This window comes from Cornus florida, unplaced genomic scaffold, assembly GCF_030987335.1.
Source record: "Cornus florida cultivar Cherokee Brave unplaced genomic scaffold, ASM3098733v1 CherokeeBrave_3.0.0_Hap2_Chr09, whole genome shotgun sequence".
Lineage (NCBI taxonomy): Eukaryota > Viridiplantae > Streptophyta > Magnoliopsida > Cornales > Cornaceae > Cornus > Cornus florida.
This window is the reverse complement of record NW_026775579.1, coordinates 56,185,160-56,202,322: the sequence shown is the minus strand read 5'-3', so window position 1 is coordinate 56,202,322 and position 17,163 is coordinate 56,185,160. Positions and strand designations below refer to the sequence as shown.

General features: G+C 35.1%; 1 protein-coding gene across 2 annotated transcripts; it reads right to left on the bottom strand.

Moving 5' to 3' along the window:
* Positions 1 to 10,277, bottom strand: LOC132274013 (QWRF motif-containing protein 2-like). Of its 2 annotated transcripts, XM_059775155.1 has the most exons (6): positions 8,637 to 10,277; positions 7,308 to 7,427; positions 6,386 to 6,502; positions 6,201 to 6,290; positions 1,385 to 1,492; positions 1 to 366 (listed from the first exon to the last, which is right to left on the bottom strand). In XM_059775155.1, the coding sequence occupies exons 1-6, from the start codon at positions 9,996 to 9,998 to the stop codon at positions 295 to 297; spliced, it is 1,869 nt and encodes a 622-aa protein (XP_059631138.1). In that variant the 5' UTR covers positions 9,999 to 10,277; the 3' UTR covers positions 1 to 294. The 2 variants fall into 2 exon arrangements, with proteins under 2 accessions (XP_059631138.1, XP_059631139.1); XM_059775156.1 differs by lacking the exons at positions 1 to 366; positions 1,385 to 1,492 and adding an exon at positions 1,499 to 4,424.
* Positions 10,278 to 17,163: the final 6,886 nt, after the last annotated feature.

The window sequence follows — 17,163 nt, the reverse complement described above, 5'->3', positions numbered from 1 at the left end:
AAAGAAAACTTCGACCACTGCCATTGAAATGTAGAAATACTGAAACATCATTACATACACACATATACATATATTTTCCTACAACTAGGTGAAAATTCCTGTATACAATCTAATTTGAAATTGAGAATTAAAATATCCGGTCATCTATTTGTACGTTTCACAGCTGTTTCCCGTGAAAGCAGAAAAGGCGACAATGAGCACTCTTCAGCTCTAATAAGCCACCTAAATACTTCCCAATCAGTTCAGTGTTCCATGGTGTTAGCATTTTTTACTAGGGTCAGAATGGTATCGGCTTTACACTTCCATTTTCAACCTTGACGATAATTTTTGTTGTAACCTATGCGTTCTCAGGCTACAATCCTTCACCTGATTTCATGATTTGTGTCAGTTTTCGAGCAAGAGAAGAGTTTTGACATGATATAGGGAATATGACGTACCAATAAAGAATTGGGTTAAGTGCAAAAAAACCCCTAAACTATTGCCTTTTGTAAATAACCCCCCTGAACTATTAATTTGTTATAATTAAGGACAAATCCATCACAAAAGACTATTTTACCCTTTCTCATTAAAATTTTCATTTCTTATTAAATTATTTTTATTATCTTTTCTCTTGTGTAAATATTAATTATACTATTTACCTTAATTTTATTTTTAGTATCAATTTATCATAAAAATGAAAAAAAAAAAATAGATAAATAGATTTGTAACTACCATTTTCTAAATTGATTAACTTATTATTAAAACTTTATTATTTATAATAAAACGTTTTTTTAACCAATATAAACATTTTTATCGTAAAAATATATCATTTTTTTCATACAATATATTGATGAAAAATTAATAAAATACTTTTGAAAAAACTACCTTCTATTCATGTAATATATTCATTAAAAATTAAAAAATTAATTAATTTTTTAAACTAAATTTTTTATTTAAATAATTAATTAAAAAATTAAAGGTAAATTTATACAAATTTAATGAAAAATATCTCATCAAATTAGCATGAATTTTTTCATAATTTATTTAGATAAGAAAAATATATTAAATATAATTCAATAAAAAAGGGTATTATGGTCATTTAATGAAATATAGTATAGTCCTTGGGGTATGTTGCAACAAAATGAGATAGTTTGGGGGGGGTTCATACACAAAATATAGTTCAAGGAAGTTATTTGCAAATTCAAACATAACATAGTTTAAGGGGTTTTTTTTTGGACTTTTACCCCAAAGAATTCATGACTAGAATATTTTCAAACCAAGCAGGACACAATGAATAAAAGTTGACAAGAAAGAAGCAATTTTACGAAAACAAAATTGACTTTCATTTAAAGCTAAAAAGATTTTCCTAGCTCCGGATTTCTAGTAATTTATTAACCACCCTTACCTGCATGGCTGTTAATGTCGACAAGATATCCTTGCACTGATCAAGCAAAGCACGCTCTTTTGCGGCTACATATGCAAGTTCAAACATCAACGAGTTCACTTGTTCTACCTGTTATCATTTAATAAAAGCCCAACACATAATGACGTCAAATATGAAGTTAAAATGAAGATAATATGGTCATGGTAATTTAGCACATTGATGCATTGTGAAAAGGACTTGCACCGACAATAAAGATAGGAGGAGTATTTTGAGACTAAGATTTGTGCACACAGTCAACAACGGAATTCTAACTATAAACTTTCAAACTAATCATTTTCATCAATAATAACAAAAAAAGGCTGCACTACAACTTTATATAATAAGAATTAGTACATAATAGTGAAAGTCTCTAATATTGGAAAAGAGAAAATCAAAAAACAAAGTATCAAAAAACTGGCAACACAATGGACTTTTATGAAATACATAATAGTGAAAGAATTTCTCTAATGTAATTTTATCACAGGACCTAACCATACAAATACAAAAAGGTATTATACTCTATTAACACATTAGAAATCTAAAATCTAGGAATAGTATGCTCTTTAAGTGATGAGTTACTTTATTTTCTATAATCAAATTAACAGAACATAAAGGAACGCCAGAAAATGAAAGCAAATCACTTGGATCACGGTTTAACTTTACTAAATTTTATCAATTTTAAGAGTGACAAATACACAATGCATATCATTTGCAATTTTAGATTAATATTTATTTGATGCTCGTGCAATCTGAATACATAAGTAGTTTGAGAAGTTTGTACATTCACTCATAATTCAGTTTTCCCAGATCCAAGGGGGAAAAAGAAAGACGTGCTCACAATTTGCTGGGTGCAGGAAGTCAGTAACCCACACGAGTTGAATAGAGAACTATAATAGGAGGAATTTCGATTAGCCTAAGGACAGAAGATTCAAGGCTGCCAGCAGTTTGCGGGTTTCAAATTCAAGTTAAAAGACAATAAGACTCATACAAGCCAGGTAAGGAAAGGGACAACAATTGGAAATGGATGAACACCACACCAAGTAAGAATGCCAGTTACGAAACTGACTGCTCTAAGAAATACTACTTAAATTCGAAATATATGAGTAGTTGTGCCACAGTTAATAATCCAGGTGAGAAATATTCATGTCAAATGGCAATGACAATTAGAGCCACATGGTGCTTCTGCCATTCAGGAGCAGCCAAATATGCCATTAGCGGCATTTTGAGCCATATCATGCACTCAGTAGAAGGCAGAAGCAAGCATGTGTGGAGATCAAAAAAGTAGAAAAATATCTCTACAAAACACAAAACATGGTCAATCTCTTCCCTGGAAGACGATCCTTAGCACTGAACAATTTCCTGGATATCCATAACGTATTGCAACAAGCTAGTACAACCATTCCTGATCATATAACTTGTGATCGTTAAACACAGCTTTTTTGCCCAAGGAAACAGTTCGGACTCCAGATTAATAGATGTCTTTTAGGGAAAAAGACACTCTACAGATGCAGTCTAGGCTAGAAGATTGGAAAAGGGTGGAGAAAATCATATAAAAGTTTTGACAAATGACTCAGAACAGTAAGGGTGGTTTCCATGTCCACTTAGAATTGTTTGGCTCCGTCACATTTCCTTTAGCATTTGAAGTACAATATCACCTTTAAATGGGACCATCAAGGAAAATTGGAAACTTCACCAGTTAGCTACCCCTTTTCCTAATTGCACCATCTAAGATGAAATTCTACATCAAAATGCTGTGTAAAATATCCAATGGACTATTCAAACTTTTGGGGCCTCCAACCTGTACTAACAAATAGTTCTCTAAGTTTTTCAAAATAAAAGCGAAGAAAAGGATACTACTGAAGAAGAATTGATGGGTTACATGAGTTTCACAATGCAACCCTTAAACGCTAGATGTTTTCTATCCGAACACTTCAACCTGCAAATTCATACTAGCCAAGTAGCCATAAAAAAATAATAATAATAAATAAATAAAATAAAATAAAATAAAACAGGTGCTGATGCAATTGACTTGGCTTTTTGGTGTTGACAAATCTCCCAAATTGCCAGGTCTAATTTGCAAGTGTAACCCCCACGAATAGGGACTGTGGTACATTCTTTTTGGTGTTGACAAATCTCCCAAATTGCCAGGTCTAATTTGCAAGTATGACCCCCACGAATAGGGACTGTGGTACATTCTATAGAGTAGAACAATATTGAAACTAAATGATTCATGATTATACCATAAAAAACCAACACAATTGATATACATACAAATATATATATATATGGAGAGAGAGAGAGAGTCAGGGAGTGATGGAATTAGAGAGGTATGACAATGAAAATTACAGTGGCATGATGGTCTGAAATTGCCAGTAGCATAACATGATAGCCATCGAGAAGAAATTGGTTGAAATTAAGAAGCAGCTCTCCTGCTTGTCAGCATAAAGTCGTTGGAGCTATGGTAGCAGTTTTCAGGCATAAGTCAAGAAACTATTCAGTATTTTTTCCTTTTCTTTCTTTCTTTTTCCCCTCAAAATGAAAGATATGACATAGGAGTAACCCTTCAAAATGAATTTACACGAGAATCATACCTAAATAGACGCATGGTGTAGCTCCTAGTTAAATGCATTGTTTGGGTAGAATAATACCTAAATAGACGCATGGGGTAGCTCCTAGTTAAATGCGTTGTTTGGGTAGGAGAAGGTTCGAAATATCCAGCTAGAAGCCAAGTATTGTCCCTTGAGCAATATCCAATTAGCAAAAACCCACGAGTGCTTTTACAGGAAATGATGATATCGCTGTTACCAACTGATGATCTTATGAACTCAAATGCTGACATTAATGAAGATGCAGGCCCCGCTTGATGATCAAATCAATAATCAAAGACAATTAAGATTTTCCAATACCAGAGTTTCATTCTAAATCTCTCATATTGCTATTTCGATGGAGGGAACATTTTGCATGGTTCAAGGTCCTGGTCAGTTGGTTGTGACTGAGACAAGAAGCTCAAGTAATCTCGATCCTGACAAGGGACAAAATGAAATAATACATACAATAATATAAGAATGTCTTAGAAGATCATTCAAGATAAAATCATCTCCTCCAAGATGCATTAACAGTATCTTGAGGCAACTTGATTCCTCGTGGAAAGCTTGATTCAGACCTAATTTTGAACTTCAAAATTCACATTTAACTGACACAATTGCTTTCAGAGAGCTAGTCTTTTGACATTCATTTTAAAAAAAAAAAAAGGTTTTGAATTATTGATTTGGACCAGTCTTATAAAAATTGTACCGAAGTAGTTGTTCGATCTGACTGGCATTTACTTTAACATAGTTTATGAAATAAACAAGATTATAAAAAAAAATCAGAAACTGATAAAAACCAGCTTGACCAATTGAACCAGCCAGTAAAAGAGAGTAGTTTTACTCTTTAAAAAAAAAAAAGGTGGAGAGAATAAGTGGAAACAAAATATAGTACATGCTATATATACAGGATTCCAATGAGCTGGTCTCACAAAACTGATTAGCATTAGGTCTTGAGTCCGTCATGAGTAGAATATCTCGCTCTTGATAAAAATCACTGCCATAATGGCTCCGTAGGCAGGTGAGGTTTTGAAACCTCATTCTAGTTTTAGTGTTCCATCATTCCAACTTCGACACCATCTGAATAATCAGTTAAATTCAACAAAACTTTTTTTCCAACTATATTGGAAAATTACTTGAATCTTGTTTTGCCATTCCACTCTAAGGTCATAACCTACTCAAAGCACATGCTATCATCTTTCCTAATTATCCGAACTCATGTTAGTTTTTCATTTCCCCTTAATGTGGACATCTTAATCATTGCTACACATCACGAAACCATCTAAATCAAATTTACTTTTATTTCCAATTAGTGTTTATAATTTTATCCTTTCTTGTTATGGCACACATCCATCTCAGCATTCACATTTCAAACATGCTCATTTTATTTATGTTTCTTAATTTTCAAACATTATCATATCCCATAAAACATGACTGATCTAATAGTTTAGTTTAAGTCGTACTCATAATAAACCCTCTTGATTGTAAAGCTTCTCTCCAGAGTTCTATCATCAATTTAAATTATATATGTGGCACAAATAACATATACCATAGTTCATCCAAACTACAGCAAAAGATATAGGTTTAATGTCTATCCTTGATCTAAGCCTATAATATTTGGAGATTCAATTGTTTCTTCTATAGTTGTTCATATCATGGTCACGATTCTATAATACATGTCCTTTACCACATCAAAATAACCATTTTGATCCTTTTAATTTTTTTTCTAAAACCCACCAAAACGTATTATATCTCTAGGGACCCTATCATAGACTTTTCCAATTTATAAAAAATAACATAACAATCTTTGTTCTCTCTATCGCTCCATTAGTCTCCTCAGTAAGTAAATAATTTCCATTGTTAAACTTCTTGGTATAAATCTAAGTTGATAGTATAATACTATACTTGCATGTCTTAGTCGTTTAGTAACTTCCTCCCAACTTTCCATGGAACACATTAACTTAACAACATGATAATTTATGCAACTTTGAATATTCTCATTATTTTTATATATAGGTACTAAAATACCTTTGCTCCACTCATCAAGAATTTTCTTAGTTATTATTGTCTTGTTGAACCATTATGCTAGTCAAGACACACCACACTACACCATCCGAGTATTAGTAAACAAAACCAGTTGAACATGAGTCCGAAGACCAGGTGAGAAAAATTAACGTTTACCATAACCATAACAAATAGATTTACAAGATTACCTTTGGCAGCAAAAAGCGTATCAAGGATGCCATTGCCTGCATCACATCAGCTGCTGAACAGATAGCATCTTTCATGTTCTGAATATCTACCTGAAGAAATAAAGAATTAAAAAAAAAATGTTTTCAATGAGTCAGGCAATTGAGATGTCACTTCCCCTCTGAGAAGTACAAGGAACAATACATACTTTTGCCCCACCAACCACTGGAAGGCGGAGAGTGCTCGCCTCCAAAGCTTCGATGGCCCCTGATAATGAACAGGAGTGATCCCTGTCAATAAGATCCCAACCATCCAAATATAGCACCTGCGTTAATCAAATACTATCAGATCCAACACAATGGTCCAGCAGACAAGTAGTAATATCAAAGCCCTTCTTTGAACAACATGATATCACTACCACTGTAACGAAGAGAAAGAAAGAATACAATCTTAAGTCTTTAAAGGCAGTCAGCACTTGCAGAGAACAAGAACTGGAGTAGTTGAGCTGCCAACTCAAAAAGAGATAAGATTTGTGTTATAAAAGAGAATGACAGAACCTTTTATCTTGAAGAAATTTTTCATTATTTTTGCTCTCCAGCTAGGAAGTACAGAATGGGTGAACAACTCTTGATATAGAAATCAAGCCCAAAGAGTTGATTTTCTAAGAAGACTATGAATAGTGGTGGTGTTGCTCATGCATGTGTCTGCAATCATTGCATGAGTGAATTATACCTAACAAAGTGATAATAGATAAGCTACAATGACTAGCAAAAATCTAGGATCAAAAGATTTTCAAGACCATCTTAACATTTATCTGTATCTGCCAATACATAAGGCCCCAGAAAAAAAAATAATAATAATAATAAAAATAAAAATTGTGACCAGGTAATATTCAATCATTAAACAAAATAAAGAATTAAAGCCATTGTCCAAATGTGGTCCCCGTTAATCAAGGATGCTAAGAAGGATAGACATAGTATAGACTTAACCTTTTGACATTATTTGCACTAAGTCTAACACACGAGGCATGACCCCAAAAAAAACAAAACAAAACAAAACAAAACAGAAGAAGAAGAAGAAGAAGAAGAAGAAGAAGAAGAAAAGAACGTTCAAACCAAGAAGGATCTTACTTGTCCCTTAAGGATGGAATACAGCTTCAAGTTCTGCTTCAGCAAATGTAACTCCAGTCTTTTGCACTTGACAGAATACCGCAATTTTGAGATAGTTACCCATGCATTATAAAGGCTTTTCTGAAAAAGAGAAGAACATTAAGATGAAGAATCCCTCCAAACCCTCAAAATGTGGGATTTAGAAAACCAGATCAGTTATAAAAAAATCCTGATATTTAGATTAACAATTCCACCAATGTTCAAAATGTTAGATTTAGAAAATCCTGCACTTGTTTTACCTTACCAATTGTTCAGCTCTACAAGCATACATATATTGAGATATTCACTTTATAGTTTATATTGTCTTATTTATCAGAAACTATAAGGTCTACCAACTATTTTAAAAGAAGAGAGATATTATAACAGATAAATTTTGGCTTTTTGTACATCAGCTCAATGATTTAATTTAGGAGGAAGTAAGGACACTTGTATTCTGAGAACAATACAAGTCACCACCATCATGTGATTTCAGCACTTGCGATTTGGTAAGACAAATGCTCTCTATAAAGCAACCATGTAATACATGTATAACGTCCATGACTGTTCAACCGAACATTTTTTTTTGGTAAGTTACGCACACACACAATTGCCCCAATTTGAACCCTCAGCTTTCTACTTAGAAAGTAGAGGAGATACCACTAGAGCTGAACTCTAGCGGTTTAATTTGAACAATATTACTTGCACATTTGTACAATATGGGCACTATTTTGTCATTTCCTAAAGGAAAAAAATTCCCTTATCCCCTTATAACTATTCAGGAGGATGCACGAATTCATCATTCAACCGTGGCCCTCTTTGCAGATGTAACAACAAAATTAATAAATGCATTTATGATGCACAACAAGGAGCACTATAAAAAGTCAAACCTGCAAAAAGTAAAACGAATGCAGGTTCGTAGACCAGTTATTAGAGGAGTTAGTTAAACGAATGCAGGGTAAACAGGAGATGAGGGCATAGGTTGTCAAGAACAACGTCCAAAAAGGATTAGAGAGGGAAAAGAGGCAGATCCCCTTGAAGATGATTCCCTTAGCTAATAACCATTAGGTGTGGTTTTGGTTTTCAATTGAAAGAGAGTTTTCTCACTGATATTCCAATGAAGCATAAGTTTTATGTTAGAAGGTAAAAGAAAATCAAACACAAACCAAACTACACCATAAATCAATAATTGTTCGACCAACAAAGTTGTGTTGTTGAGATATAATTAAATATAAAAAAATTATATGGCATCTGAAGAAAGTTTAATACAGATGATAAAAGTCAACATATCAAGAACAATGAGTTGTGCTTTACCTCAGCAATCACCCTCTGGACCAACAGGGAAGTATCTGTTCTAGCATTTACAAATCGCCACTGCAATTGCCGGTTATAAAAAAGCTTTAATAGGTGTAAATCAGCAAGTCGGTTCTCTCCCATCTTCCCTCTCCTAATATCAGCAGCAAAACAGAGCATAGATGGTGTGTTGCTCAAGCTTTTACGCAATGTGCTCGCCACGCCATTCCTTACTTGAGACGGACTGGGATTCCTCCTAGAAGGAGAAGACGTCGAAAATGCCATTGGCTTACATGAGGAAGCTGAATGAAGTGCTCTCCGAGGAGGAGACGACCGTCCTCGGGGTGATGATAAAGGACCATCATTTAATAGTTTCTGGCTGGCAATTAGCTTTGGTGTAACCACCGTTTTAAATCCATTGTTCTCTGATACTGGAGATTCTTGCTCCGGCAAACGCCACAACCTGTTACTGGTTTCTTGCCTAAACCTCGCCGGCACCACAACACTACGTGGTCCTTCCCGCAATTTAGCAACACTTACACACTCCTCTACACCTGAAGTGCTCTCAGAAGAAACACTTCCCCTATCAGAAGGGACACAATCGATTGTTGCATCAGATTTAATATCTGAATTTGCATCAACAATAAGCTGAGTTGAGTTCAATATACCACCAATTGAATGTTTCCTACTCTCATCAATCATGGATTGTTGCAATGCCCTAACTACACTCCCAGTCCCAGATCTACCCAATTTCTTCTTCTCATCAGTACAATCCAAACTCCTACTCAGAGAATTCACTTCCCGCAACCTCCCCGGCCACCGATGCCGATCAACAGGGTTCGAATTCTCCGTCTGATCCCTCACTGGCGTCCCCACCTTCCTCCTCTCCGGCGTACCTTTCCTCACATTACCCAAACTATTCACCGAATGCACCGGCTTCACTTTACTAACAGAAAGCGAAAACGACTCTCCTTGAAACGAAACCGACAAACTCCTAGTCGTAGTGCCCAATAGCTTCGTCGTCGCTGCTGAAACCTCGCCGGCTTTGCACGGTGTATTAGGCCGAGACGTGATTAGCCGCCTCCGCTCCGCGGACTGCGACCGCTTGATTGCAGAATGCGGCGGCGTCGCTGTGACCGTTCTCGAAGCAAGCGGCGACTGGTACCGCCTCGAAGAAGAGGAATTTGAAGAGGTGGCCGAAGACGAAGTGGTCGAAGTCGTTGAAGTAGAAGACATGTACATAGAGGCGAGTTCTCGCGACTTAGGTCTCCTATTGCCAGCGACGCCATTGTCGACCTCGGAACGCAACAGAGGAGACCTTTTGGGGTTCGTGCGAGATCCAGAGACCCTAGGGTTCAGTGAAGCACACACAGTACCCACCATTATACTACACAACACTCACATCTCACTCTCAAACCCTAATTTTCCCCAAAAACACAACCTAAGACTGTTCAAGTCAAATTTAGAGAGAAAGAGGAAGAAATTTTGTGTGAGTAAAGTGTGGATATAGTGAGGAAGTGTAAGAGGTTAGAGAGAGAAAGTGAGGTTCCTAGAGAGAGAGTGCCGGAAATGCTAGTGTTGGTATGCCGGCGGGAGAGGAGAGAGAGACTGTGGAGTTGCTTAGGCTGAGATTTGGGAGTCTTAACTGTCTTGTTTGTTTGAGCTATATTATATACATTATTTTTGAGTGAGAGATTGTACGCGCGAGGAAGACGAGTGAGAATAGACTCGCGGTGGTTATGGATGTGACGTGGTTAGAAGGAGGGTAGTTTTGGAACAACATATTGGGAAAGGTGATGACGTGGAAGGAGTTTGTGGGCCAGTAATGTGCACGCCAACATGAAGGTATTGAAGGCATTTGACGGCCAGAATATTCAGTTTTGGGGAAAGAGGTCAAAGTATGGTAACCATTTTATATATATATATATATATATATATTTCCTGACAATAGTGGTGTCGATCTCATAAAATACGTCATAATTCAATTCAAACTCAAGTTTATAATTGAGATTATTACTAAGATTATTACGAATACAGGGTGTGGGTGTTAAGGACTCATTTTTAGGGTTTAAAGCCACCGTGTTTCAAAAATATGAAGACCAAAATGTTGAGCGAACATTAAAAAAAATAGTGTTCACTTGTTCAAATTACCCTTATTATTAATTTTATGTATTTTTTTAAATATAAGCATCTTTTTTTGGTACAAAATATCATATTTTGTATACACACGTATCTACCATTGTGACTGTTACAGATGTACGGGGTTGGGTAGTTTCTTGGTCCTCTGCCGGTAGTTGTGGGTTTAGGGGTACAAGACGGTGGACACCTTTTGCTGCTCAAGCTGCAGTAGGTAGTATTTTTTTATATCCACATCAGTATTCTTGTCAATTTTATTTTTTTCAATGATTATAACTCTGACTCCATTAAATAATAAATATGGTTCATAAATACATTTATTTATAATACTTCATAATTTCAAAAAGTACAGAATATTAAGTTTATCAAGTTGTTTAATCTACATAATCTTTATCTCAAGAAAGTTTGTTTGACATACATTATCTTACCATGTGTGTAGAAAAACTTTTCAATTACAAATTAATAACTCTAAATTATAATGGAACAAGTTACCGTTGTTATACTTTAAAGTATCCTCATCTAAACTGGAAATAAATAAATAAAGAATAGGAAAAAGAGACCATTTAATGATTTGACAAAATCTATGTCTAATTACAATTAAAAGGGACACAAAAGTACAAAGTTTTTACATTCGGTTTGAGTTCTTGGCACAAACCGATGAAACCTTTACAAACCCCCATGTTGGAAACTGTTAATTGATAATCTAGAGACATTCATAAAACAACTCCTAATTGCAAATCTAGAAAATTATGAAACAATCCCAACATTCACAAGAAAAAAGTGGAGGCACTAAAAGAAAAGGACACTTGCATCAACCAAAACTGTAGTCTGAAATTTTTATATTGTACTTTATGGTAAAAAAAAAATTTCTAATTGGTATTTGTCTTTTCTGAGACTTGAATCTCGGACTTCCCTTTAAGAAGTAAGAGACTTATACCTTAGGTCACTGGCATATTGACACATATTCATGTTATTCACTTAAAATTTAAAGTAATTGCAAGAATTTCACTATAATAAAGTGCAAAACATGTTGGGGGAATAACACAAACAATCACATAAGATAAGACACGAATGTCTACATCCATGTAACATACCAAAAATTTCTGTGAATAATTTTGTTTACCACAAAGAGGCCTTCCCTGCCCTTTCTCTCTCTCCAGCTATCTCACGTTATTAGGGTTTATACAAGACCTAATATAAGAAACACATTTTGAACCTAATTTGCAATCGATCAAAGAACTCTCAAGTTTCGATCGAAGCATAGTCTAGTTGTTACTATAATCGAAGCTAACACAATTGTAATCATTGAACTTCTATTGTATTGCGGAGTTTGATCCTTGAACTGAGGTCTACGAAACTACAGCGTAAACCGGACAATGAAAAACATCATCTCCTACTATATTGTTGTAGAATTAGATCTATATAATAAATATGAATATACAAAAATTCCCTTGTAGAGAGGGAGAATAAAAAGTAAAAATATATAATAATAATAAAGCACTTTAGATGACATAAACCAAGAGAGCTAAAGAGAAAGTTTGATCAAGTTGCCAAAAGGCAAATAATTAAAAACTGAGTTCAAATGTGCTTTTTTCATTTATTAATATTCATCATTAGAGTTCTCATTTGTATATGGTTAATGAAATGAGATTTAATTGCATGCATGAGACATACTATTTATGCAAACCAATAATATATTTTAATAAGTACATAAGGGCCATCTCTTAAGTGGTGACCAGACAACTAATGAATCATGAAAACAAAATAAGCAACAACCATGACCAATAACAACTTTAGTGCCCAATAATTAATTAGCAAGTCATTTTCGTCATCAATAACCAAAAGGCAAACAAACTTCCAACAATCCTCTCAAAGTGAAATGGACACTAACACATTTGATAAGTTTTTATAACTTCACACTTTCTTTTAATTTAATTTAATTTTATAACTCCACCCCCACCTCACCCAATTCCCTTGCATATAATATAATATTTATATATATATATATATATATATGAAATGTATGACTTTTCGGATCAAGACAGGAATATACTTCATTAATCGAGATGTGTGGTTTGCGGGTAATTGTATAAAGAATACTTCGTAATACTTTTCCTGTCTAAAACTCTAACTGAAGTTATCGGAATTTCTCGATCAGAGAATTCGGTTAGAGTTTTACGTTCAGACTTCAGAATTTATCTGACAGACTCGTGTACATACCAAAAATAATAAGATTAAATAAACATACCTTATTATAAGAATAAATAGATAATTAAACAATACGTACTTCGACTTTGCATGAATGCTAGATAGTAGCAGATGCAAGGACAAGAGGGAAATCTACCCCCACATGTCTCAGAATATGTGTTTCACTAAAATAAATTGGCACCAACTAAAATGCTTTCATCTGCACTAACTACTCCAACAACCTACTCAGAAGAAAATGAGAGGTAGATTGCAGAAGCTAGAAGTTATTTTCTCTCTCTCTCTCTCTCTCTTTCTCTCTCTCTCACACACACACACTCACTTCTATTACTAAATCTCACTCCTACAACAATTGATTAAATTTCTGGTTGATTTAAATATACACCATTGAGATCAGTACCTCTCAAGGCTTAAAATCTCACTGGAAAACACATTGGGGAGGTCAAATTTTTTTCAGTATTTCTGAAACCATTTCTCATTATACATGTAAAAGAGACAAATATACATAAATCAAGAATTATTAAAATTACATTAATTGACAAAAAACATCATGATTAAGATGTGGAAGGACCACGTCTAAAGCTTCCATTCCTTAATTAAGATGTTTTAGGACCACTTCTAAAGCTTCCATTCCTTCTTAATCCAACACTTATGTTCTGTTTGGTGGGAAGAAAGGAAGAGGGGGTGGAGGGAAGACAAGATGGAAGAAACAAACTTCTTTTATCTGGTAAAAAGAAGACAATGAGAGAAAAGAAAAAATGATGAATGAGTCATCCTTCCTTCTTCAAAAATTTTATTTGGAGGGAAGACACGAAAGAATAAATACAATGTCATTATAAATTAGCCATTTCTCTTTCCTTCTCTCTTAACAAACAAAATAAGGGAAAAAGTTATTTCTGCATTCATTGTTATTTCCTTTTCTTTTCCCAACATAAGGTATTATATTATTCTCTTCTCTTCCATTCAACCAAACAAAAAGAGTACATAATCTCTTCCTTTAGGGATGTCTCATTCATCTCTTCTTCTCTCTTTCCATCCAATTTTTTTTCCATCCTACCAAACGGAACATTAATCTTGAAAATTTCTCTCTTTTTCCAACGTTATCATCTAAAAAGATCAATCGAATATATATATCTTCAACTTCCGTAACCTTTTTTTCTTCGAGATATGCTAAAAACTAAGCAAAGAAATTTAATAATTAGTTAGGCGACACGTACAATTTCAAGATTATTATGTTCCCCTTCCATGGATTCACACATAATTAAAGCAAAAGGATCAGTTGGAGTAGGCCAATTGTGAGAAATATCAGAAAGAACTAACAAGGAGGTTGATGATAGCATTTAGCTTTTCTCAAAACAATATATAATGGTGAACCATCATCATTTCTCTTGAGAGAGAGAGAGAGAGAGAGATTTTTTAAGATGAAAAAGAAAAAAAAAAGAAAAAAAAGATAGGCTAAGCATAAATCTGCATCAAATGGTTTAAGTTTGGGACCAAAAATATCACTGTTTTATTGGAAAAACAATAAGTGTGTACTGTGTGAGCCCTCACTTTTCAACCTAAAGATAAGCAACACTGCATAGTTATGATTTGCAAGCTAAGCCAAAAGCATAGGCTTTTGAGGGTGCTCTCTATCCCCTTACTTGCTTTTCTCTTGTCACTGTTGCTTCACATTGAGTCTTCTTCCTCCTTTAGGTCCCAGTACTTTTTTCTCTGTTTCAGAAATGGGCGGTAGACCATAGCTTCAACGCTGATGGATCTTTAATCAGGCTAACAAATGACAGATTTGTGCCGGATCACGCTGCATTTTTCGTGGATTCACATCTTGTTCATCTCAGATTCTGTTTTGAACCGAGTTAAAACTAATTGTTGATCACTATGTTCACGTGTAACTTTAATATTTAAGTCCTTTCATATGCCCCATCACGTGTGCCTTTTAGCACCATTTTGCATAACTCTAGACAATCCAACAGTAAAAAGTGGTTGAAGGATTGTTCTATTGCCAGCAACATCAACTATCTTCTTCTGTGTTTACTGGTTGTGGAAATAGTGTAACGTTAGGTGGTTGCGTAAAGCAGAGTAAAAGTAAATCTGCCTCTCATTTGCAATTTTGTGGAATTTTATGCCTAACAAAAGAAAAAATAAGCTTGTATAAGCTATAAAAAAGGGCTAGCCCAATCAAGGTTCGGAGTCGCGGTGCAACGGATTCGGGTAAATATCGGTGTAAATCGGCCAAATCGGCTGGTTCATGGAGGTATGTAATGGTATTGAACCCCTGAAAAAGGGTCACGAACCAACCGATACGTTGAACCATGAGCCCAATACACGATGATCCCTCCAATGTGGGATTTGGAGAAGATAAGATGTACGCAACCTTAGCCCGCATGAGAAATGACTATTTCCACGATTTGTGTATGATATATATCTGGTGCTAAGCGTATTTACACAGTGTAAGTTTCCAAATTGGATTTTCCTTTCCACATTTTCTCAGCAACCAATCACAGCTAACCTATCACAATCAATTAAGAGAGTTGGTTAATAATTTGATTAGGTTGAAAATTCAGTTAAACCAAACTTTCAAGTTTCAAATGATGAGAGTTAGGAGATTGAAAGTGTTATTACTTGAGGAACACTTTGATGTTGCATTTGGTGCAAAAAGTAGAAAAGCAGATATCAGACTAAAGAATGGTATAGCCCACATAGGAAATGATTTCATGCTTAGGGGAATTGCTCCTTTTGGGATGGTCCCATTTCTTTTATCCCTATGATTCTCCTTTAGAAACCCTAGAAAAAGAGTGTGACACTGGGGACTAAAAAGGGTCTCTCAAATTTACTTTGCCATTCTCATCATGATCCTCACTGTTTTATTGTATTGGGAAAGAGAATGTACTAGAAGAAATGGAGATGGTGAGATCAGAGATGTGACTGATTGGTTTCCTAACAAATGTGTTCAATGAAAAGAAAAAAGATTGGTGGTTATTTGAGAAAGATCCAAAGTGGGCAATGAAATTAGCTTGAGTTTGAAGTAGTACAACAATAAGGTTCCTCCATTATGACAATCACGGGTTCGAAATCGAAAACAATCTTTCTATGAGGAGGTAAGGATGCATACATCTGACCTTCCCCAAACCCCGCAATTGCTCCATTGTGACTTAGAGATCACGGATTTGAAATCGAAAACAGTCTTTTTATGAAGAGATAAGGATGCGTACATTTGATCCTCCCTGTCAAGAAACTGATCAAGAAAAAAGTTCCACTGATCAAAAATAAATAATAAAAAATGGAAAGAAATAATATGATTAAAGAGAGGATAGCCCATTACCCTATTTTCCTTCCACCCAAAGGCAGGATTTGGGAACAGAGGGACCTATATAGATTCCATATATGTGATATTAAGCTACTTTTATTGTGTTCTAGTTAACTTACCAGGTTATGCCTACTCCCATACATTCAAACTAAGGTGTGGTTAGGTTATATGTAGTCCTCTGATACATTAATTGTCAGGCAAAAGATAGGGTTTTGAAGGATAAATTTCATGTAGATTAATGAATAGGCTTCACATTAACTGGGGAAATCTAGGAGGCATGACTAGCTCTGCACTTGTATGCTAACATATACGGAGAATGGAGCTCAAGAAAACAGTTGTTACTCCAACCAAAATTATGGATGGTTTGGGAAATAATCAGAGTGCAAGCGATGGGCACTAGCCTCGACTGTCGAGTGGCTCACTCTGGATACCGATCATAACACCCGAGGGACTCTTGATATTCAACCAATCATCAGTCTTTAGGCTGGCTAACTGACCACCACTGGAGAAAAACTTGATTGGGCCCGCTGCACCGTGTACACGCACAGCAATGAAGGTTGGATGCGCCTATTGCACCGTAACCGAGTTTTTCTCCTCTATGGAGCAGGAATGACCCTCTCAATGGTCCTTTCACTGTGGTCCAAAATCTAGGGCTCTGTTAATTCTCTAAGTTTTATTGGTCTGGATTAGAATTTGTTAACTATTGCAAGCCAAAATATAAGCAAATACAGCAAAACAGTACATTTAAACCAAATGTAACATTTTCTTCATTTAATTCAAATCTTTTCATCACAGAATATGCCAACATTATACAAAGTCCTAAAAGAACATACAATGCAAAGCTCAACAAGTGCACCATGATCATTAATAATGGAGCAACAAACATACATGGTGGGCAAG